The sequence below is a fragment of the Camelus dromedarius genome, chromosome 34 (assembly GCF_036321535.1).
Source record: "Camelus dromedarius isolate mCamDro1 chromosome 34, mCamDro1.pat, whole genome shotgun sequence".
In the NCBI taxonomy this organism is placed as follows: domain Eukaryota; kingdom Metazoa; phylum Chordata; class Mammalia; order Artiodactyla; family Camelidae; genus Camelus; species Camelus dromedarius.
In genome coordinates this window covers 1642354-1665754 of record NC_087469.1, presented here as the reverse complement: position 1 = coordinate 1665754, position 23401 = coordinate 1642354, and the positions used below count along the sequence as shown (strand labels likewise).

At 39.2% G+C, this 23401-nt stretch overlaps 2 protein-coding genes and 1 long non-coding RNA gene across 3 annotated transcripts in view; 1 reads left to right on the top strand and 2 right to left on the bottom strand.

Moving 5' to 3' along the window:
* C34H11orf65 (chromosome 34 C11orf65 homolog) overlaps window positions 1-2263 on the top strand; it is a 29584-nt gene extending 27321 nt beyond the window's left edge. The window contains exon 8 of the mRNA XM_010988970.3: window positions 1927-2263. Coding sequence (XP_010987272.2) covers window positions 1927-2078 — 152 coding nt within the window. The 3' untranslated portion in view covers window positions 2079-2263. The remainder of the gene's footprint in view (window positions 1-1926) is intronic.
* On the bottom strand, window positions 17-13809 carry LOC135319901 (uncharacterized). The gene is made up of 3 exons (XR_010378890.1): window positions 13772-13809; window positions 12854-12928; window positions 17-1176 (listed from the first exon to the last, which is right to left on the bottom strand). It is a non-coding gene; the product is annotated as an uncharacterized LOC135319901 (long non-coding RNA).
* A 731-nt stretch (window positions 13810-14540) lies between these two features.
* Window positions 14541-23401, bottom strand: part of ATM (ATM serine/threonine kinase) — a 117146-nt gene continuing 108285 nt past the window's right edge. Inside the window, exons 61-63 of the mRNA XM_010988971.3 lie at window positions 23046-23109; window positions 18234-18370; window positions 14541-18122 (exon numbers count right to left, since the gene is read on the bottom strand). Of these exons, the coding sequence (XP_010987273.2) occupies window positions 17939-18122; window positions 18234-18370; window positions 23046-23109 (385 nt within the window). The 3' untranslated portion in view covers window positions 14541-17938. The remainder of the gene's footprint in view (window positions 18123-18233; window positions 18371-23045; window positions 23110-23401) is intronic.

Genomic DNA, 23401 nt, shown 5'->3' with positions numbered 1-23401 from the left:
GATGTTTTAAAAAAATGAATCCTCTTTTTAAAAAGTTGCATATCTCATGGTTTTGGTAATAATTTTAATGAGCAGACTTCACTTGGCAAAATAAATGTTTCAGAAGGTTGGAGATATTTTGTAGGCTCTGTGCCACTGCGGCCCCCGCGGCGCTCACACTACCAAGAGGCTGAAAGTGACAGCATAGCGCGCACCAAAGCCTAGTTACGGTTTCGTATGCTCTGAGTCCGTGATGTCCCACTGTCATCTGTCACTAGCTGAGAGAGAGAGGTGACCGCTACAGAGTGCTGATTCAGACTGCCTGACTTTGACCTTTTGGCTCTTCTGTTAACTGTATGATCTTGCGCAAGCTTCGGGCTCAGTCTCCTCATCTGCAAAGTGAGAATGACAATCGTACGTGGCTCGTAGACGGCTGTGAGGTAGTAAGAGACAACCGCACGTGAAGAGCTCAGAGTAGTGCCCAGCGCGTGGCATGTGCTCTGTAAACGTTCGCTGTCGTTAGCTTTACCCGTCCACTTATTTCCAGCTCGATGCCACCACCACAGTCCGGGTTGCCACCCTCCCTCTGCAGGCTTCTGGGACAGCCTCCAAACCTGTACAACAGATAGTGATGAAAGCAAAACACTTTTAACAAACTCTTCTTTAGCGATCACTTACGTGGAAGTGCTGTCTTAACGTACTTTTATAAAATTGACTCATTCGATCTTCAGGACAAGCCAATGAGACAGGTCCTATTATCTGTATTTTACAGACACGCAAACAGTTGCCAAGTTTCTTGCTCAAGGTCACAGTCAGTTCCTGGGAGGGCTGGGATTTGAACTGAGACTGGACGGCTCTAAAGCCCACACTCTTACTGATGACGACCTCTGCTGCCCCTCACAGTTTTCCGCTCCACTTAGAATAAAATCCTGAGTTTATCATGGCGCTCTGCCTCTGGTCTAGCTTTCCACCCTTATCACGTCCCACTCTCCCCCTCACTCACAGCCACCCAGCATCACCGGCCTCTTGCCTGGTCCTCAGACACATGCTGTGGTTTCCAAGTCGGGAGTTTAATGGAGTTGATGGCCTTCTGGAGAACAGGTTTAGGCAACTATCTTCATTTGAGGGTAGGAAGTTGTCTGTTTTGTTTGCTATGGAATCCCCAATGGGCAGCACATAGTAGGGTCTCAATGACAGCTGGAAGAATATAAAGGAATGACAAGTACAAAAATGGAAGCAGAGCATATAAATGACTGAGCTAAAAGATTATTGTGAAGAGAAGGAGATAGCATGGTAATTGGAAGGAACGTGAGAACAAGTGAAAATTATTTTAAGTAGTGGCGATCTGCATCATAACTGAAGGCAGCGGGAGGTGACACACTGGAGATGCTGGCATTGGAAGGAGGAGAGGCTGTGTGCACACCTTCAAAGAAGCACGAGGAAATCAAATCCAGAATTTGGAAACTAGCTCTAGGGTCAGAAAAGGCTTCTCTTCATTTGTGAACACAGACTATTTGCTGGTAGTTAATTATGGAGTGCTAACCAGATGCCAGAGTAAATGCTAAGCTCTTCACATGCACCACCACACTTAGTGCTCACAAAATAAGCGGAGGATGTGCTATTACCAAACTTATTTTATGGATGAGGACACTGAGACAGAGGCCAAGTAACTTGCCTCAAATTACAGAGCTACGGGTAGTAGATCAAACCTCAAGCCCAGATCCTACAGAGCCTTCTGTAAAGATGGACAATGACATATGGTACTGAAGAGTAGGGTGATCTCAGAAATTTGGGACATTTATGGCTTCTGTTCAATGGGATATAAAAAATATGCCCTAAGAGTGGTGAAAGGAACATGGGACAGACTTTAGCTGGCACACAGGGCCGTGTAGATTAAGGCTATTATCACATCCGCCGTCTTGCTAAATCTTTGTCATTCCTCTCTAGGTTTCAGGTTTAAGGAAGCAAAAGGGAAAATACATGACTATGAAGATACATTGGAAGAGGAAATGGAAGCTTCAGAAGATACTTCATTTGAAAATATTTATGAAGGATCGGGTTTTACTAGACTAACGCCTGATTCCACTTATGGAATATAATTATAAAGAACTTTCTCTTCTCTGCTGAGCTATAACCCTTCAAGGCCCGATTCCATCAGTTACTGTCAAGAACAGTCTATTCTGACTGGAACGACTTGTGTATTCTCAGCATAGAATCTAGCCCAACTAAGTGAGGAGGATTAAACAGAAGAAGGACATCGGGATGAATGCAGGAGTCATGAAAAATGCAGAGATTACTCCTGGTATTTTGAAAACCTGTAGCATTCTAACAATCATACCTAAATAAAGATATTATATTTAGGTGCAAAAAAAAAAAAAAAACTCTCAGTCGGATTGTTTTCCTTCTTTATTTGAAGCATTCTTTATTTATGCATTTCTGTCAGGCAGAGCTCTTTTTTAATTAAAAAAGGGGAAAAGGCAGGGTAGGAAGTTCTTTTTATTAGAAAGTAAAGCCTTACTAGAAGGCCCAGTGCTAGTCAGCTTGAACATCCTTGAACAAAACCGGGTCACGGAGCACCCTTTGCCAAAGAAGCTAGAAAAGCAAAAATCTGTCTCAACTTCCACGGTGGGAAGAACAGAAAACCGGAGATGATTGTTGGGTCAAGGAACAGAGTCCGCCACACACTCCAAGTCTGAATTACTGTACATCCCCACGAGTACCGTCTGCTGCTAACCATCGTCACACTTATCACACTGCATCTTTTAAAATCCACTACAATCAGAGGCTTACGCCTCCAAGCATGAAAAACATCAGTCAGGAGACTTAACGTGTATTTAAGAAAAAAAATCAGATTTATTCATATAATTTACATGCACATTCACCCATTGTGAGTATTCAGTTGAGTTTGGATAAGTATATAGTTATGTGATTTTCACCACAATTGAGGTACCATGCATCTACACCACCCCCCAAGTTGTACATCTTTGCACTCAATCCACCCACCCCACCCCGTGCCCCTGGAAAGGATGGATCTTTCAATCACTACAATTCTGCCTTTTCTAGAATGTCACATAAATGGAATGGTACTATGTATACGGTCTTTTCCGGTCCTGCCTGTTTAGCATAATGCTCCTGAAATTCATCCCTGTTGTATATTTCAGCAGTTCATCCCTGTTTTAAAGCCTAGTGTCCATCACACGGCAATATCACCATTTTTTTATCCTTTGCCAGACGGATGGGCATTTGGCTGTTTCCTGTTTGGGGTCATTATGAATAAAGCTGCTATGAACAGTTATATACAAGTTTTTATGGGGATATGCACTTTCATTTGGGAAATACCTGGGAGTGAAACTGCTGGGGCGAACAGTAACTATACGTTTAACTATTTTAATTTTTATTTTTTCAATTGAAGTATAGTTAATGTACAATGTTTCAGGTATACTGCAAAGTGATTCAGTTATATACATATACTCTTTTTATATTATATATTATATAACATATATCTTTTATATATATTCTTTTTCAGATTCTTTTCCATTATAGGTTATTACAAGTTACTGAATATAGTTCCCTGTGCCAAACAGTAGGTCCTTATTGTTTATTTTACATAGAGTAGTGTGGATCTGTTAATCCCAAATTCCTAATTTATCCCTTTTCCTCCTTTCCCCTTTGGTAACTGAAAGTTTGTGTCTGTTTCTATTTTGTAAGTATGTTCACGTGGATCATTTTTTTTTAGATTCCACACATAAGTGATATCATATGAAATTTGTCTTTCTCTGACTTATCTCACTTAGTATGATAATCTCTAGGTCCATCCTTGTTGCTGCAAATGGCATTATTTCATTTTTATGGCTAAGTAGTACTCCATTGTAGATAGATAGATAGATAGATAGATAGATAGATAGATAGATAGATAGATAGATACATATATATATATATATATACATATATATATATATATCACACCTTCTTTATCCATTCATCTGTCAAGGGGCATTTAGGTTGCCTCCATGTCTTGGCTATTATAACTAGTGCTGCTATGAACATTGGGGTGCACATACCTTTTTGAATTAGTTTTTGTCATTTTTTGGATATATGCCCAGGAGTGGGATTGCTGGATCACACGGTAACTTTATTTTCAGTTGTTTAGGGAACCTCCATACTGTTCTCCATAGTGGCCACACCAATTTCCATTCCCACCAACAGTGTAGGAAGGTTCCCTTTTCTTTACATTCTCTCCAGCATTTATTATCTGTAGACGTTTTGATGACGGCCATTCTGACTGGTGTGAGGTGATACCTCATTGTAGTTTTGATTCGCATTTCTCTAATAATTAATGATGTTCAGCATCTTTTCATGTGTCTATTGGCCATCTGTATGTCTTCTTTGGAGAGATGTCTATTTAGGTGTTCTGCCCATTTTTTAAATTGGATTGTTTGGGTTTTTTCTTTTTTGATATTGAGCTGTATAAGCTGTTTATATAATTTGGAAGTTAATTCCTTGTTGGTCGCATCATTTGCAAATATTTTCTCCCATTCCGTAGGTTGTCTTTTCATTTTCGTTATGGTTTCTTTTGCTGTGCAAAAGCTTTTAAATTTAATTAAGTCTCACTTGTTTATTTTTGCTTTTGTTTCCATTACTCTAGGAGACTGATCCAAAAGAATATTGCTGTGATTTATGTCAAGGAGTGTTCAGCTTATGTTTTTTCCCTCTAGGAGTTTTAAAGTATCTGGTCTTACATTTAGGTCTTTAATCCATTTTGAGTTTATTTTTTTACATAGTGTTAGAGAATGTTCTAATTTCAGTCTTTTACATGTAGTTGTCCACTTTTCCCAGCACCACTTATTGAAAAGACTGTCTTTTCTCCATTGTATACCCTTGCCTCCACTGTCATAGATTAAGTGACCATAAGTGCATGGGTTTATTTCTGGGCTCTCTATTCTGTTCCATTGATCTATGTGTCTGTTTTTTGTGCCGGTACTGTACTGTTTTGATTACTGTAGCTTTGCAGTACAGTCTGAAGTCAGGGAGCATGATACCTCCAGCTCTGTTCTTTTTCAAGACTGTGTTGGCTATTCGAGGTCTTTTGTGTTTCCACACAAATTTAAAAAATTTTTGTTTCAGTTCTGTAAAAAATGCCATTGGTGATTTCATATGGGTTACACTGATTTATAGATTGCTTTGGGTAGTACGGTCATTTTAACAAATGTTTAACTATTTTATAAGAATCTGTTTTCCTAAGTGGCTGGGCCATTTGCATTTCCGCCAGCAGTGCATTTTAGCAGTTGCACTTGGTTTTTGTCACTTGCTGTTGTCAAATGTTTTAATTTTAGCTATTCAAGGGGATGTATAGTAAATAGCATTTCACTCTGATTTTAGTTTGCATTTTCTAAGTGACTTATGATATTTAAGATCTTTAATATGCTTATCTGCCATTTCAGTATCTTCTTTGGTGGAGTGTCTATTCAAATCTTCTGCCAATTCTAAATTGTTTATTTCATTATTGTGTTAAAAGATGTTTTTAATATGTTCAAAGAAACCCCTTTATCAGGATTTTTACTGATGAAGGGATTTTTACTGCTTTGCCAATCTGTGGGTGATGTTTTCATTTTCTTTTATGGTGTCTTTTGAGGAGAAAAAAATATTTAATTTTAATAGAGTCCAAGCTACCATTTCTTTTCTTTTATGGTTCATGCTTTTAGTGTCTTATCTAGGAAATCTCTGCTCAAACCAAGGTCACAAAGGAGTTCTTATTCAAATTTTATAACTTTATCTCTCACGTTTAGGTTTATCATCCATTTCAAGTTAATTACTGTATATAGTGGGAAGGAAGGTTTGAGATGAGTTTTCTTGGATGTGGATATGCACAATTTTGTTTTGAAAGACCATCCTTTCCCTATTATATTGCCTTTGTTGAAAATCAGTCATACATGTGAGTCTATTTCTGGGTTCCTCATCCTGCTCCACTGATCTGTGTGTCTTATCCTTATGGCAATGTGTCTTGTGTTTGTTACTGTGGCTTTGGTGTAAGTTGTCCAATCTTGTTTTTCCTTTTCAAATTGTTTTGGCTTATTCTAGTTCCTTGGCATTTCCACACAGATTTTTACAGTCAGATTGTCAAATACTAAAAGGAAAGGAAAAAAAGAAAAAAGAAAAGAGCCGGTTGGGATTTTTATTGGATTGCATCGATTCTATTTAACAATTCTGGGGAGAACTGATTATCTTCATACTGAGTCCCCCAGTCATGAACATGGTACATCTCTGTGTACTTAGGACTCTGGTTTCTCAGTCATGGTTGTAAATTTAAGCATACAGGTATTTCACATGTTTTATTGGAAGTATATCCAACTATTTCATATTTTCTGATGATATTGTTTCTTAATTTCAATTTCAAACTGTTCATTGCTAGGGATAAAAAACAGGATAAATTCCTGATCTAAGTGGCTTTTATTTAATGATTCATGAATTGGGAAGTATCCAGTCTAGAAAACAGAAAAGAGCTTTCAAGAGCTGTACAAAGTGAGAGGGTTTCATAGGCCAAAGTGAGCAGGAACAAGAGCGTTATACTGGGCATTCGTCAGTTGGTTAAAAAAGAGTTACTTCCTTTATATGGAGCGAAAGGAAGTCTTGGAGCTGGATTAGGTAATTAATGCTGAGCAGAAAAGTGCTGATTGGTTGGCCTAGGCCTACCTCTTCTGGGAGAGCTGAGCACAGAAATTTAAGTTTTCATTTACTGACAGCTTAGCATAAGCAAACCCCCCCCCCTTAGGCACAGTCTGGACACTTTAATCTGGGTATAAAGACTTATTGCTGATGCTTTGTGTATTGACCTTTATCACGTGACCTTGTTAAACTCACTTATTAATTCTAGGCTTTTAAAACAATATATACAATCTTTAGAATTTTCTACAGCGATGATGATGTCATCTGCAAATGAAAATAACTGCACTTCTTTTCAAATGGCATGCCTTTTCTTTCTTTCTCTTTGCCTCGTCACATGGCCAGAAACTCCAGTACAATGTTGAATAAAGCTGGGAAGAGCGGCATCCCAGCTTTGTTTCTGATCCTAGTCTTTCGCCATCAAGTATGGCGTGAATACGTTTTTCACAGACATCCTTTATCAGACTGAGGATCTTCCCTTTATTCTTAGTTTGATGAGTTTTTATCATGAGTGCTGAATTTTCTCACATGCTTTTTCTGCACCTATTGACATGATCATATGGTTTTTCATTGTTAGTTTATGAACACTGATTGATTTTCAAATATTAAGCCAACGTGGGATTCCTGGAATAATGCCACTTGGTCATGACGTATTACCTCCTTTTTATACTGGTGGAATTGATTTGCTAATATTTGTAAGGGATTTTGCATGTATTCATCAAGGATATTGGTCTTCAGTTTTCTTTTCTTATAATTCTCATATTTCTGGTTTAAGGATAATAGTGGCCTCATAAAATGGGCTCTTTTAATATCAGGAAGAGTTTGTGCAGCAATGGTGTGTCTTACTTGGAAGCAGAAGTATTGCTCACCCGGATTATTTTCCGTGAGTTTTGGCCTTTTTGTGCCACGAATATGCTTGAGGCGCCAATGGCACTCACTTGGCCATGGTGCTCTACACTGCAGTAGCTGAGCACAACGTGAGGGCCAAGGCGGCTGAGTATGAAGACTCTGAACCCACCTCCTCCCATGGCAACACCAAAACTAAAACTACCTACAGAGCAACTATCCATGAGAATGAGCTGAAGACTATCAGAAAAGATTTTCCACTAATGAAGGAGCCACAAGACAGGTAGGAAGGGTGGACACGGCACAGTCAGGAACCACACCCCTGAGTAGGCAACCCACAAGTGGGAGGAGTCTCACTATCACAGAGGTCCTCCCCAAGAGTGAGGAGTCCACGTCCCACATCAGGCACCCAGCCTGGGAATCCTGCATGGAGAAAACAAGCCCCCAGTGCACTGGCTTGGAAGGCCAGCAGGACTTACACTGGAGAGGGCCTGAGGGCTACTGGAAACAGGCTCCACTCTCAAAGGGCACATGCAACTTCTGACATGCTCTGAGTCCCAGTGTGGAGCCAGTAGTTTGAAAGGAGCCTGAGTCAGACCTACTTGCTGATCTTGGAGAACCTCCCATAAAGGTAAGAAGCAACTAGGACTCCCCCAGGGGGATGGAGATACAGGTATCAGCCATTGGGGGAGCTTATTCTAGTACGGTAACTCCAGTGCCATTTTGGAATTTTCTCTCTAGCCTATTAGTGCTGGGGACCTTGTGCCATCCACCAGCAGGCTGGCAGTAGCCCCGAGACCCCAGATGTGCAGACAGCCATGTGGGGACTTGGCCCCACTCACTGGTGGGCGAGCACCAGCCCCAAATGTCCCTGAGCTACACAGTCAGCCATGTGGAAAGCCTAACCCACTTTCCAGTGGGCGCTAAGTCACCACATAAGACACAGCCTTGCAGCCAACTGTGTTGGGGCCAGCCACACACACAGTGCACCCACAGTAGCCAGCCATGCCACAACAGAGAGGAACAGGCAGCCCACATAGGGGGTGTCCTACAACATATAGGTCTGGTGACCAGAAAGGAGTGTGATGCTGGGCCCCATAGGATATTTCCTAAATAAGGCCACTGTGCCAAGATTGGGAAACATAACCAACCTACCTAGTACAGAGAAATAAATACAGAGAATTGGGCAAAATAATGAGACAGAAATTTATGTTCCAAACAATGGAAAAAGATAAAATATCAGAAAAAGAACTAAACAAAGTAGAGATAAGGAATCTACCAGATAGAGAGTTCAAGCTATAGATCATAAAGGTGCTCACCAAACTCAGGAGAAGAATGGAGAACACTGTGAGAATTTAAACAGAAAATATAAGGCGGAACCAAAAAGAGCTGATGAATACAATAACTGAAATTTTAAAATGTACTAGAAGGAATCAACAGTAGATTACATGATACAGAAAAATGAATAATCAATCTGGAAGACAGGGGAGTGAAAATTCCCAAACTAAAAGAGAAATGGGAAAAGAATTTTAAAAAATGAGGATAGTCTAAAAGATCTCTAAGAGAACATAAAGCATACTAACATTTGTATTACAGGGGTCCTAGAAAGAGAAGATAGAAAGAAAGGGACAGAGAATTCATCTAAGACTGGCTGAAAACTTCCCTAACCAGGGGAAAGAAACAGACATCCAAGTCCAAGAAGCAGAGACAGTCACAAACAAGATGACCCAAAGAGGTCTGCATGAAGACACAGTATAATTAAAATGGCAAAAATTAAAGGTAAAAGAGAATCTTAAAGCAGCCAGGGAAAAACAACATACAAGGGAACCCACATAAGGCTACCAGCTGAATTTTCAACAACTTTGTAGGCCAGAAGGGAGTGTCATGATATATTCAAAGTGATGAAAGGCAAAAACAACCAAGAATACTCTACCTGGCAAGGATATCATTCAGATCTGAAGGAGAGATAAACAGTTTTACAGAGAAGCAAAAGCTAACATAGTTCAGCACCACTAAACTGGCTTTACAAGAACTGTCATAGGGACTTCTCTAAGCAGAAAAGAAAAGGCCAACTATAAATAGGAAAATTATGAAAGGAAAAAAATCTTACTGATAAAGGCAAACATACAGTAAAGGTAGTAGATCAACCACTCATAAAACTAGTATAAGGGTTAAAAGACAAAAGTAGCAAACAATCTACATCCACAATAAGTAAAGGAATATACAAAACAAAAAAGATGTAAAATATGTCTAAACCATTAAATGCAGGGATGGGAGAGTAAAAATGTAGACAGGCTAGAATGCATTTGAATTTAAGATTATCAACTAAAATAATCATATATCATATACTGTGTTCTATATGAGCTTCACGGTAACTACAAACCAGAAACCAATAATAGACACACACAAAAGAGAAAGGAATCCTAGCATAAAACTGAAGATAGCCATCAAATCACAGCAAAAGAGAGCAGAAGAAAACAATTAATAAAATGATAATAAATACATGCCTATCACTAATTACTTTAAATGTAATTGGACAAAACTCTCCATCAGAAGACACAGAGTCGCTGAATGGATACAAAAACAAGACCCAGGTATATGATGCCCACAAGAGATTCACTTCAGCTCTAAAGACACAACAGACTGAAAGTGAGAGGATGGAAAAAGGTAATCCAGGCAAATGGAAATCAAAAGAAAGCCAATATAGCAAAGAAGATAAAACAATCGCCAAATATACATGCACCCAACATAGGAACACTTAAATACATAAAACAAATATTAACAGACATAAAGAGAGAAACTGACAGTAAAACAATAATAGGAGGAGACTTTACCACCCCATTTACATCAACAGGTGGATCATCCGACAGAAAATAATAAGGAAAGACTAGCCTTAAATGATACATTAGACCAGATAGACTTAATAGATATATACAGCACATTCTATCCCAAAGTAGCTGAATACACATTCTTTTCAAGTGCATATGGAGCATTCTCCAGGAAAGATCACACACTAGGCAACAAAACAAGTCTTGGTAAATTTAAGAAGATTAAAAGCGTATCAAGCATCTTTTCTGACAATATGAAATGACTGTATAAATCAACAAGAAAAGAAAAAAACTGGAAAAAAAACACAAACATGGGGGAGCTAAAAAATGTGCTATTAAACAACCAATAGGTCATTAAATAAGTCAAAGAGGAAATTTTAAAATACCTGGAGACAAAAGAAAATGGAAACAAAACGATCCAAAATCTATGGCACACGGAAAAAGCAGACCTAAGAGGGAGTTTACAGCAATACAGTTCTACCTTGGGAAACAAGAAAAATCTCAAAGAAGCTAAACTTACATCTAAAAGAACTAGAAAAAGAAGAACAAACAAAACCCAAAGTTAGTAGAAGGAAAGAAATCATAAAGATCAGGGCAGAAATAAATGAAATAGAGACCAAAAAAAGCAAGCAAGCAAGCAAGCAAGCAAGCAAGCAAAAAAGATTGATTAATGAAATTAATGGATGATTCCCTGAAAAGATAAACAAAATTGATGTCTTCAGCCAGACTCATCAAGAAAAAGAAGGCCCCAATATATGAAATCAGAAATGAAAGAGAAATTACAACAGACACCACATAAATACAAGGGATCACAAGAGAGTACTATGAACAATTATACGCCAATAGTATAGACAACCTAGAAGAACTAGAAAAATTCCAAGAACCGTACAATCTCCCAATACTGAATTAGGAAGAAATAGAAAATACACCAGTAATGAAATTGAACCAATAATTTAAAAAAACCCTCCCAACAACCAAAAGTCCAGGACCAGTGGCTTCACAGGTGCGTAGAATTCAACACCTGTTCTTAAACTATTCCAAAAAACTGAAGGGAAAGGAATGCTTCTACACTCATTCTATGAGAAGAGCATCACCCTGATACCAAAACCAAAGACACCACAAAAAAGGAAAATTACAGGCCAGCATCACTGATGAACACAGATGCAAAAGCCCTCAACAAAATATTAGCAAGTTGAATTCAGCCATACGTTGAACGTATCATGTACTATGATCAAGTGGGATTTACTCAAGGGATGCAAAGTAATGCAATGCCCACAAATCAATCAACAAAATACACATTAATAAACTGAAGGATAAAGATCCTATGATCCCCTCAATAGATGCAGAAAAAAATTTTGACAAAAATTCAACACCCAGTTATAATAAAAACTCCCAACAATGTGGGTGTAGAGTGAACATACCTCAACATAATAAAGGAAGGACATACACGAAAAACCTATAGCCAACATTATACTCAACGGTGAAAAGCTGAAAGCAATTTCTCTAAGATCAGGAACAAGACAAGAATGCTCACTCTCACCATTTTTATTCAACATAGTATTAGAAGTCCTAGCCACAGCAATCAGATGAGAGAAAAAAAAAAAAGGAATACAAACTGGAAAGGAAGCAGTAAAACTGTGATTATTTGAAATAGACATGATACTACATATACAAAATCCTAAAGATGCCACCAAAACGATGAGAACTAATAAAGGAATTCAGTACAGTTGCAGGATATAAAATTAATATACAGAAATATGTTTCATTTTTATACACTAACAACAAATGATCAGAAAGAAAAAGTTAAGGAAATAATTCCATTTACAACTGCATTAAAAAGAATAAAATACCTAGGAAAAAATCTAACCAAGAAGGTGAAAGACTTGTACTCAGAAAACTTTAAGACACTGATGAAAGAAACTGAACATGACGAAAACAAATAGAAAGCTGAACTGTGCTCATAGACTGGAAGAGTTAATATTGTTAAAATAACCATACTACCCAAGGCAATTTATGGATTCAGTGCAATTCCTATCAAAATACCAATCACAGTGGGAGGGTATAGCTCAGTGGTAGAGCATGTGCTTAGCATGCACGAAGTCCTGGGTTCAATCCCCAGCACTGCTGTTAAAAACAAATTAATGAATAAACCTAATTACCTCCCCCTCAAATAAAATTTTTTTAAAAATTAAAAACAACAAAACAAAACAAAAAAACTAATCACATTTTTCACAGAACCAGAACAAACCATTCTAATAACTGTATGGAAACACAAATGACCAGGAGCAGCCAAAGCAATCTTGAGAAAGAAGAACAAAGCTGGGGGTATAGTGCTTGCTGATTTCAAATGATACTACAAAGCTACAGTAATCAAAACAGTATGGTACTGGCATAAAAACAGACATACAGGTCAATGGAACAGAATAGAGAGCACAGAAACATCATGATCAACATCATTGTTCAGACTGTACTCATCCTGAGTGTTAAGTAAAGGCAAGTATTTTATTCCCACTAGTAAAGAGAAAGCACTGAGAAAGTACCTTTTTCAATCTGTGACTTTGGGAGATCTGTCAGTACGGTTTATCAAGTCTTTGTCAGGTAAATCCTTCCAAGGCCTAAAAAAATGACAGTTTCCAGACGTGAAACAGAGTCACAAAAGACTTATTGGGGTGATAAAGTTAGTACTGTGAGAAAAAGCCTCCGGCTTATCTACAGAAAACCTTGGGCCTAATACTTACCAAGTGCATGCACGGTCTCCCATCTCCTTAAGTTGTGTCTCTTTGTGTTTTCTAGAACAGCTTCCAAACAGACAATGCACACTGCAAACACTTCACAACTGTTGCATCAAACTGAAGAGCCTATGTGTCTCTCTCTCTCCAACTACACACAGCTACATCACCACCAATTAAAATGTATTACGTACCTTTGATGTAGATGTTCAAAAACGTGTTAAATAAACAAAGTGTGGCATAGACATAAAATGGAATATTTTTCAGCCCTGAAAAATGAATGAAATTTAGATACATGCTACATGAATGAAACCTGAAAACATTATGCAAGGTGAAATAAGCTAGACACAGAAGGACAAATGTTGTATGATTCCACTTATATAAGGCACTTAAAATAGGAAAATGCATAGACACACAAAAAACAGAACAGAGGTTTCCAGGGGCTAGAGGGAGGAGGGAATGGGGAGTTACTGTTTGAGACGATGAAAAAGTTCTAGAAATGGATGTGGTGATGGTTAAAGATGATAAATAAAGATGGCTAAAATAGTCAGTTTTGTTATGCATGTTTACCACAATAGAGTATCAATCCTTTACAAAATAAAATAATAAAAAATAGCCAATCACATAATAATAGTAGACCAACTATGAGCACACACTTAAAGCATGGCAAGAGCTACAGGCCAAATCATGACCATTTATTTCTCTCCTGGTTTGGAAATATGTACTGACCTTAACTTTCAACACTACGTGTCAATGTTTCACGTTCTCATGTCAGTGACAGCAGAAACATCTCGTCTCCAGACATCGCCAAATGTCCTCCGTGGGGGAACAGGGAAGCAAAATCACCCTCTGAGAAACACAGCTTTAGAATCATAAGCTGTACCATCAGCGTAGAAGTAAACATTTTGACATGCTGGTGTACATTTTAAAAATTGCGCATGCTGTATTTTATGGGCAAAGTTAAGGGATTTTTCAGGGAATAATTTTTATTATATTAAATTTTCACCTCACTCACCAAATTCTAAACCTAATTTCTGTGAAACTTTGTACAGTACTTATGCAAAATTTACTAGAAACTAGACAAAAGAGCCTGAGACTCTGAAGAAGAAGAAATTTGTTGACTTAAAAAATGATACATATGTGGAATGCAAACTTCACATTTAGAATGTCAGGGTCTTTGTGTTGGTCATATTCCACTATGTATCTTTTAGACTCTGGAAATGTTAACCAGATCTCTCTCTAGCATCCCCAGTCCCCCTAGAAAAGAAAAGTCATTTGTCTTTTTGTCATGAGGTAATTAAGAAAAACGACCAGACCATTTAGAATGCGATGCAGCACACCAGTCTGGTCCTGCACCGTGAGCTGCTCGTCTACCCCACGCTGTGAATTCCGCAGGGGCGGCCATGCCTTCCTTGCTCACTGAGGTCTCCCCAGAACCAGCACCTTGCTGGGCACACAGAACACTCAAGTATTTGAATAAAATGAATGAGCCTTAGCATACATTTTCTTCGAGATTTATTTTAAAACAGGTAACAATTTAACAGGATTCTGGCAATAGTGTAATAAAGAAATACATTCAGTAGTACCAAAATAAATCTACATGAAATACATAATTTCATTGAAGTGCAATAAAAATACTTGAAATGGCACGTGTCTCTCTATCTCAAGCCAGTATACAGCTTTCTAGCTATTTAAAGACTAGCCTACTTTATAATCTTTAAGAAGTCCAACGTTTTCCTTTCTGATTTTAGTAGCTTTAGACCATATTTAAATTTTTAGCATATATTTTAAGGATATACTATAATGACCACAGATTTATTTACCTCCTGGTTAGGGAGATGCTTTGGGGTGGTATGATCAGCAAAGAGAATAGTGGAGAGATATTATTTCCCTTAATCTGAATGTAACTTCAAACAGTCTATAATTTATTTCCTTTTCTAGTAGCTTTTTTCCTTGGTTTCCACTGACCTTTATAAGCAACTGACTGGTGAAGGCTAAATTTTTTTCACTTGAAAGATTTTCACATTAGAGATTGTCCATATAAAACCTGTACCTTCAATTTCATACTGAATTTCTGTATTTATTTTACTGAATATAATATATTTACATATTATATTCAGTAAATTTATATTACTGAATATAATATTTAATTTATATTCTGGCTTGGACAACTTACTTTATTTCCCCAAATTTCATTTTCCCCAGCTGTAAACTGGAATAACATCACTAATCTTGCAAAAGATGCTGCATATAATGTATGTCAGGTACTCGGTATACAAGAAATATTCTGTGATGAATATTTTAAAAACCTAACCACTCCTCATTTGTTCCCAGTAAATTTCCACCTTATGAATTTCCAGACAGTGTTCCAGCTTGTCATATCTTTAGGATTTTAATTCTAAAGCCGTGAATTAGGTATTCCTCCTAGGAATATCTGAAAATTTGGTAAACTTTTCAAAGCCGTTAATAAGAATATTTGAGCATGACAGGAGCCCTACAGTGTACCACTTAAGGTTGAAGAGTAGATTAACGGTGTCATTCAAAGCCCTTTGGATACACCAACTAGCAAGAATTAGCCGCAAATTCACTTACCTACACTATCATCTAGCTGGTAATTTCTTATTCTACCCATGAAGATTTCAAGGCTTTCTTATATAAAAAGTTTACCACATTCCCTCAGTTCACTACAGTAATAAAACTACCAATATATACCAAGTACTCATTTAGGAAGATTAGAAAAATATACACCATGGTAAGTATGTAATTTGAAATGCAAAATAAAAATGTTAAGAAAAGTTCTCCAGAAACCAAACCAAAAGATTTATACTACAGAAAGTTCTGGAGATTGTTTTTTGGGGGGAGGGGAAGCTGGGTAGATAAGATATGAGCGAGAATTTGCCATCGGCAACAGAGACAAATACCAACCTATCATTAGAAAAAGCTGTTTACATAATCACTTAAGATACAAATAAGAGGAAAGTTCACCCACACATTTCTTTATCTCTGCAGCTGAGCTGAACATTTTCCTGAAGATGGAGGGAGGATTACGTTCACCAGTAGACAAGCCAATGGTCTTACTTATTTATCTGTTGACACTCTAGGGATAGAAGTTTCTAGCTATATAGCAAACCTGACACCTAAATTCTTCTGCTCCAACAAAACACGAAGAAATGCTAGATCAGATGTAAGAGATTTTCTTTGAAATGCATAGCAGAACTTGTAAGAAAGGGGTACTCCTCAGGGGAGGAGGGTGGAGCTCAGTGGTAGAGTGCATGCCTAGCGTGCACAAGGTCCTGGGTTCGATCACAGTAGCTCCATTAAAAATTAAAATATGTAACTAACCCTAATCATCTCCCCCCAGCCAAAAAAAGAAAGAAAGAAAGAGGAAATCCTTATGACCAAAAATACTCAGTTTCAGCAGGAAACTGAAAACCAGAGAGGTGAATGTGTGAGTGGTAGTCCAGCTGTCCTGGAACAACCTGTCAACCTCACTAACCTGTGGGCTCCAGCTATAACATCGAAAAGACAACTTCAAAGCGGCAGAGTTTAGGAATTAAACGCATGCCCCCTCAGGCCCACCATAAAGGCGGGGCCCGAGGCGGCTCGCACCCTCGGTGAGACATGCCACACACTAGCACAGGCGGACAACGAGGAAGAGCGTCTGTGTCTTGGCCTGGGTGTCTTCTCTCAGTCATTTACACCACTCTTCAGGCCAGGAAACACTGAAGCCGAGAAATTAAAAGAGGAATGGCCTTCTGTCAGTGACAGCCGTGGAAATGTGATATAACCAGACACAAAACTTTTCTAGAAGGAATTATTCTTAACCCACGTCCTCAAGATTCCCACAGAGAGAGCCCTGCCAAAAATAAGCTCAGCCTCTGAAGATCACAAAATATGTGGACGAACAGCCCACCAAACACAGGAGCCAAGAGAATCCAACAACAGGAGCTGAACTCAGCAGTGCTATTAGAGAGACTACAACACAGGGATGTTTAAGTAGGATGTTTAAAATGATTAGTGACATAAAAGGAGTTGAAAAAAAAAAACCCCAAAAAACCCAACCAGACATCATAAAACAAATAATAGGCAGGTCTGAAGAATGATACATACTGAGAAATGAAAAACTTGTGAAAGGAGAAACCCAATGATTTAAAAGATTACATAGAGACTGGAGATTTCACGAACTAGAAGACAGACATGAAGGCATCACAGAAAGATAAAGTAATGGAAAACACAAGAGGGCTTAAAAGACAAAGAGAACACAATGAGAAGGCCCAACATACATTTCTAAAAAAATAGTAACACTGTGAGTCTGTGAAATTTGTTCTCTGTATCGTAACAGTTCGTTATTCAGTAAGTGAAACTCCACTAAAAATCTAAGTCTGTTTACAATGGTATGTAGATGGTTACAATTTTAAAGGTCTTTTCTTCCTTTTACATATTTTTATCAAATAATTTGTCACTCATACATAACATCTGGGAAACAAGTTTTAATTAAAAGCTACACCAAAACTAGCAGTGTATTTATTTGTTTTAATTCATCCTAAAGTAAAATCTGTCAGTGTGGCTCCTGTATGCCTGCTGCTTCCATTTCTGGCTAAAGCAGAAGTCAGTGATTCTCCTGAAAATGATACAACCAGGTACTTGATGAGAAAAAAGAAACATTTCACCCAGGAAAGCATGATGGACGGTTATTTCTAAAGTGTGACAGAAGAACTGTTCCTTCAGACTAGCAAAGCATCTTTAGGTAATTGAGGCAAACACTAAACATTGCTTATAAAAATATAGTAATTCATTTAAATATTAATACCTATGCAAAGTACGTGGGTGGGTTAAAAATGAAGGCGAAAATAGAATTTCTGAAGGTTGACTTCAAAGGCATTCTCACGCTGAATATCACACCCAAGGTTTCCATCCTGGGAAAAGCCGGCTGAGATTTTTGGGGTCCATGGCCTGCTGGATGAGCAAATTCACCTGTCCACCCACGCTGAGCACGGTTCCCTCCTCCACTCCTTTCAGTTTCTCTTGCAGTCTCATCAAGACACGTTCAGCTACTTTGTTGAAACTCTGGTCAGTATCACTGATGAGGAAAACCAAAGGTTTTAATGAGGTGGAACAGTGCAAAGGGCCTTGGGAACAGCAGAAGCTGAACAAGTGACAGTAAACAGGTCCTTTCCAAAACACTGCTCACCTGCGGGTTCGTTTGCATTCCTGGTCCTCTGCGTTCAGAGTGGAGTGGAACTCACTTTCGTCTTCTGGCCTCTGCTGTAAATACAAAGCTTTCAGAGGATTCATGGTCCAGTCAAAGAGAGGGTCATACAGGAGGACCTAGGCAGAAAGAACACACCTATTAGAAGAACAATGCGCACTGTGATGATGTATTTAGAAACAGAAGAACCAGTATTACAGAAGTAACAGGCCAGTCACGTGGCAGATGCCTGGGAGGGAGCGCACACTTATCCATGTGCCTCATGTTTCCTTGTGGAGGAAACGGTACTAGCATGATGCTCTGGGCTGCTTCTCCCATCTGAATTCGTTCTCCCTCCATGTTGGGGGCTGTGACATCCCTTGACCCATGCTTCCTGACTGGGTGAGACCAATCAACTAAAAGGAGACAAGCACGAGTTACCTTCTTTCCTTCTGCCTCTCTCTCTCTCTTTTTTTTTTTAATAGACTATTCTTTTTGAGCAGTTTCAGGTTTACAACAGAATTGAGCAGAAAATACAGAAAGTTCACACACAGCCCTCCCCACCCACGCATATATACTTCCCTACCTGCAACATCCCTCATCAGTGCGGCATATCTGGTACAACTGATGAACCAACATGGGCACATTATTATCAACCAAATTCCATATACATTAGGGTTCACTCTTGATGTACATACAGTCTATGGGTTTTCACAAATGCATAATGACATGTAGCCACCACTACAGTATCCTACAGAATACTTTCAATGCCCTTAAAATCCCTTGTGCTCCATCTATTCATTCCTCCCTCTCACCCTCTCCCCACAACCCTGGAAACCACGATCTTTTTGTTGTTTCTGTAGCTCTGCCTTTTCCAGAATGTCATTTGGTTGGAATCATACAGTTTATAGCCTTTTCAGACTGGCTTCTTTCATTTAGTAGTATGTCTTTTAAGTTTCTTCTATGTCTTTCATGGCTTGATAGAGTTTTGTTTTTTTTTTCACTGCATATATATCTTTAAATTTACATATACTTACTGTTCATTGCTTCTAAAAGTTTAGAGCTTCATATTTTTAAACTTACATAGTTAACAAAGGAATAAAGCCAACCACAAAATAAGAATTAACTCAAAAAGATACATACACCCTGCCATTGACAGCAACGTTATTTATAATTGCCGGGATATGGAAGCACTAGTCACTTTCTTTCCTGCTGCTTCTCCTCTTGACCAGTATGATCCGAGGTAAGAACATCTGCTTTGCAGGCCGAAAGTCTCCCTCGGGGGGCTGTACCAAGGGATAGATTAGGTTGTGGGACCTGGACAGCACTAGCAAGTCTATTTGGACTTTACTCCTATGCCACGTTCTCCAATAGTTTTATCAGCAATAAACCCAACATTTTGATCTCTATCTTATTCCTAAGGATCTTTTTCACTCAATTAGTTCCAAATTTGGGTGGAGAAAAAAAGGGTTTAATTTACCGAAAACTCCTCAAAACCCAAGATCTCACGCTATGGGTGCCACCTCGAAACATACATAGAGGGAGGAGAATCCAAATACCAAAATAACTGGCAGGGCCAGAGCAAGTGGTTCTAGGTCTAAGTTTTATGCGTGAGGTCATGGGGATTTCTGACCTCGGCCATTCAGAACAGCTAACTGCCCCTGGTATTTATAAGCATAGAATTTTTTAAAAATAGGCCTCAGCAAATGCTTACCATACAGGTCTTAATAATAAGTGAAGACTCAATTCCAGGAATGAGTGACTTTACAGGAGACTCCAGCACTGCAAAGTTGGACCACTTTCTGGCTGCTGCCTTTACTGTGTTTCTTGGCAGGTCTGCAGGCTGGCACTACAGAATGCCCTTAGCATTACACGTTTAATTCCAGGACAAGTACTAGTTCAGCAGCACCCAAATTTGGTCATCTGTTTATTCTGTTCTGAGCATTCTCCAGGGCCATGGAAAAATATGGAGGGACTGACTCTGAATACATGGGGTTTGTCCATTAGTTTAAGGGTTCCTCTGTGACGACAAGTTTGGCACTGACATGGCTTTAGATTTCAGGGATCCAAAGCAGTTTCACCCACAAAGGGAGGTGTATTTCATTAACCAATGAAGAGGAATGGGGGCCTCTATTATAAATAGACTATATGGTCTTCTTGAGTTGAAGCAGAGAAACAACACAACTGAATTACTTCAAACCCAAGGTCTTGTGTTAGCATCTTACCTGCGAATTCTGGAATCAAGGAGGAGCTGGAGTGATTTGAAAAGTATACTTTAGTCTTATTATCAGAAAGGAAGTGATTGAATGAAAACAATAAAGGAATACAGACTGATGAAGTTAGAACAGGGTGTGTCAGTCTCGGCACTACGACATCTGGGGGCTGGACACTTCCTTGCAGTGAGGGCTGCCCTGTGTGTAGGATGTTTATCGGCATCTCTTGCCTCTACCCACTGGAAGTCAACAGTGCCCTCACAGCTCCCCTACCCCTAGTTTTGACAACCAAAAGTGTCTCCAGACACTGCCAACTGTCCTCTAGGGAACAAGACTGCCCTTGGCTAAGAACCATTGAGTTAAAGTGAGAGATTTCCTTAGTAGAATGGATAAAATCATGGAGAGTAGAATGGATAAAATCATGGAGGGTAGGATGGTCTATTATGAAGAAGAAAATGAGACCCTGAAGGCCAGTAGAGACAAACGTACTGAGAGGGAAAGGGAAAGGCACCCAAGACACAGGGCTCTTAAAGAGGGTTAAGAAGCGAGAAGTTTTCACTGATACTAGATCAGAAACAGTGACTGTGGCTCAATGAAACTAACAGAGCGAAAGTGATGCCTACAGGAGAGGAGACTGAGATGACATCCCAGAGGACTGGGGTCCAGCACGCTCCTGAGAAACACTCTGCTAACGCTGAAGACACAAAGCCCACAGTACAGTCAACTGGGAAACTACTCTTGAAGATTGGGACAACCACACCAAATCATTCCAGGAAACTGAGACAGATTTACAGAGGGAAGATAAGGCAGATTTCATTGTAAAAGACACAAAGCTTATAAAGCTTGTTAAGTGACACGGTTATTGTAGACGGAGTTGCAAATCAGCCCTCAAGCTTGAAACCCCCCAACAGTTTCCATCTTACTCAGTAAAACCTAAAGTCCTCACACCGATATAGGAACCCATAAATGATCTTTCCACTGTTAGCTCTCTAACTTTATCTCCTACCACTCTTTTAGAGAATGAGCCTCATGAGCAACTTGGCACTCAACTAATAAAACTTCTGAAGCTGTGATGGAACTACCCTCTTCCAGTAAGTGTTAACTCAGGATACAGTTACCAAAGGAACCCCCCAATTTACCCAGGCACAAAAAGTTCTTTTGACTGAGACTGAGCATAGTAAAAGACTGGGGAATACATTAAACTTCTTTGAATCTTAAATTAATTAGGAAGTCTGGACTTCTTTTGTCTTAAATGCAAAAAGGCACGATAACTTGGTCTTGGACCTTGACTCCTCCGTTACTGAGGCAGCTGTTGTAACATTCATTCCTGCTGCAGAACCAATGGCAAACTGTAATACATGACACCGTGTATGAACACAATGTGGGAAAAGGGAAAGTGTTTCCAGTCTTGCGAACATCACAGCCCTGGGAGTTAATTTTATCAACATACTGCTGGGACCCATTTTAATCGTCTTTGTAGGAAAAATCCATATTGCTACCAACAGTGCGAAGGAGACCTGTAAAGAGGCCTTTGGTTGATAAAGCTAGCAGACACAGGGCCACCCTAGCAGACGGTCAACTTCACCCTCCTTGGGATACAGTCCTGTCCTTGTTGGTCACAGGCTTAGTGATTAATGCCACTGAATTAAGTCAGCAACTCTCAACCATGGCTGCACAGTAGGACAGCTTTGTAAAAATACAAACGTTCTTGCCTCACCCCCAGAAGTTTTGTTCAAATTTGGTCAACATCAGTATCATTTTAAAAGCAATACAGGTGATAGTAAATTAAGTCTAGGACCACCTGCCAAAGAAACAAAAAGCTGAAAGAATGTAAGGGAGGCATAGCTCAACTCTACTTCCACGCTTCCCTGCGGAGGACACTTTTCCCACCTCTTGCCCCACATGCCCTTTACTAGGACAGCGAATGACTGTCTCGGGTACCCAGCTCTCGCTTGGGTAGAACTAACGTCATAAGCACTGGAAATCTGCTGGATTTCCTTCTCTTTCCGCCCTAATCAACAGAGGCAGTGATCCTGATGGAGCGTGTATGCCCTCCAGGCCCAAACCCCACTCGGTGGCATGTCCCCAGGTTAAGACGCAGACAGGCACTGAGGTGGCACCAGCAGCGAGCCAGTTTGGCCCTCACTCCTCAGACATGTTCCCCCAGTGCTGTCACTTTGATCTCCATCTGTCTCACTAAATGGTTCTGAACCTGGGCAGGTGAAAAGAAGACACACATACTAATTTCTCTAAAAACTCCAAAGGAAACCATTCTGGAAATAATACCATTCAAGACAAGATGTCATTGTAGCCTGGGAGTTAATTTTATCAACATGCTATCATCTCCAGGCTAAGATGTCAAAGTGCTGATATATGTATTAAAGACTAGAGGTTACTTACAGTGCTGTAACAGTGCAAGAAATCTGCAAGGCCTGGAGGCATTTCTCTGCCACTATTTATGGCGTGCAACCTCCTCTCCCCTGAAACCCAGCATCATCCTACCACCCTAAAACAAAGCACTGACCCTCAAATCAGGACCTTCCTAACAAGATACACAGTCTACCAGGCCAAGAAATAAAGATTTCCTTACAATACACCTTACCTCCACAATAGTTAACAGGGTTTCCTGAGAGTTTCTCATAACCTCCATGGTTTTCTCACAGCATCTACAAACACATTATAAATATGAATTTTATTACACACCAACATTTTCAGCATACTGTTATCTCCTATATATTCATGTTTAGTATCCTGAGACTATTCTGGTTAACAATTCCTAAATTAACATCTCAAAGAGTATAATAGTACTTGGAAGAGTGGGTTTTCAGTAGATGTTCCTGAAATGAATACAAATACACATGTGAATATAGGCTTAGCATTTATAAGAGTAACACAAAACCACCATGAAACATTTCCTTCATTGCTGATTATTGTGGTAATCATAGTTTTGTTTTAATA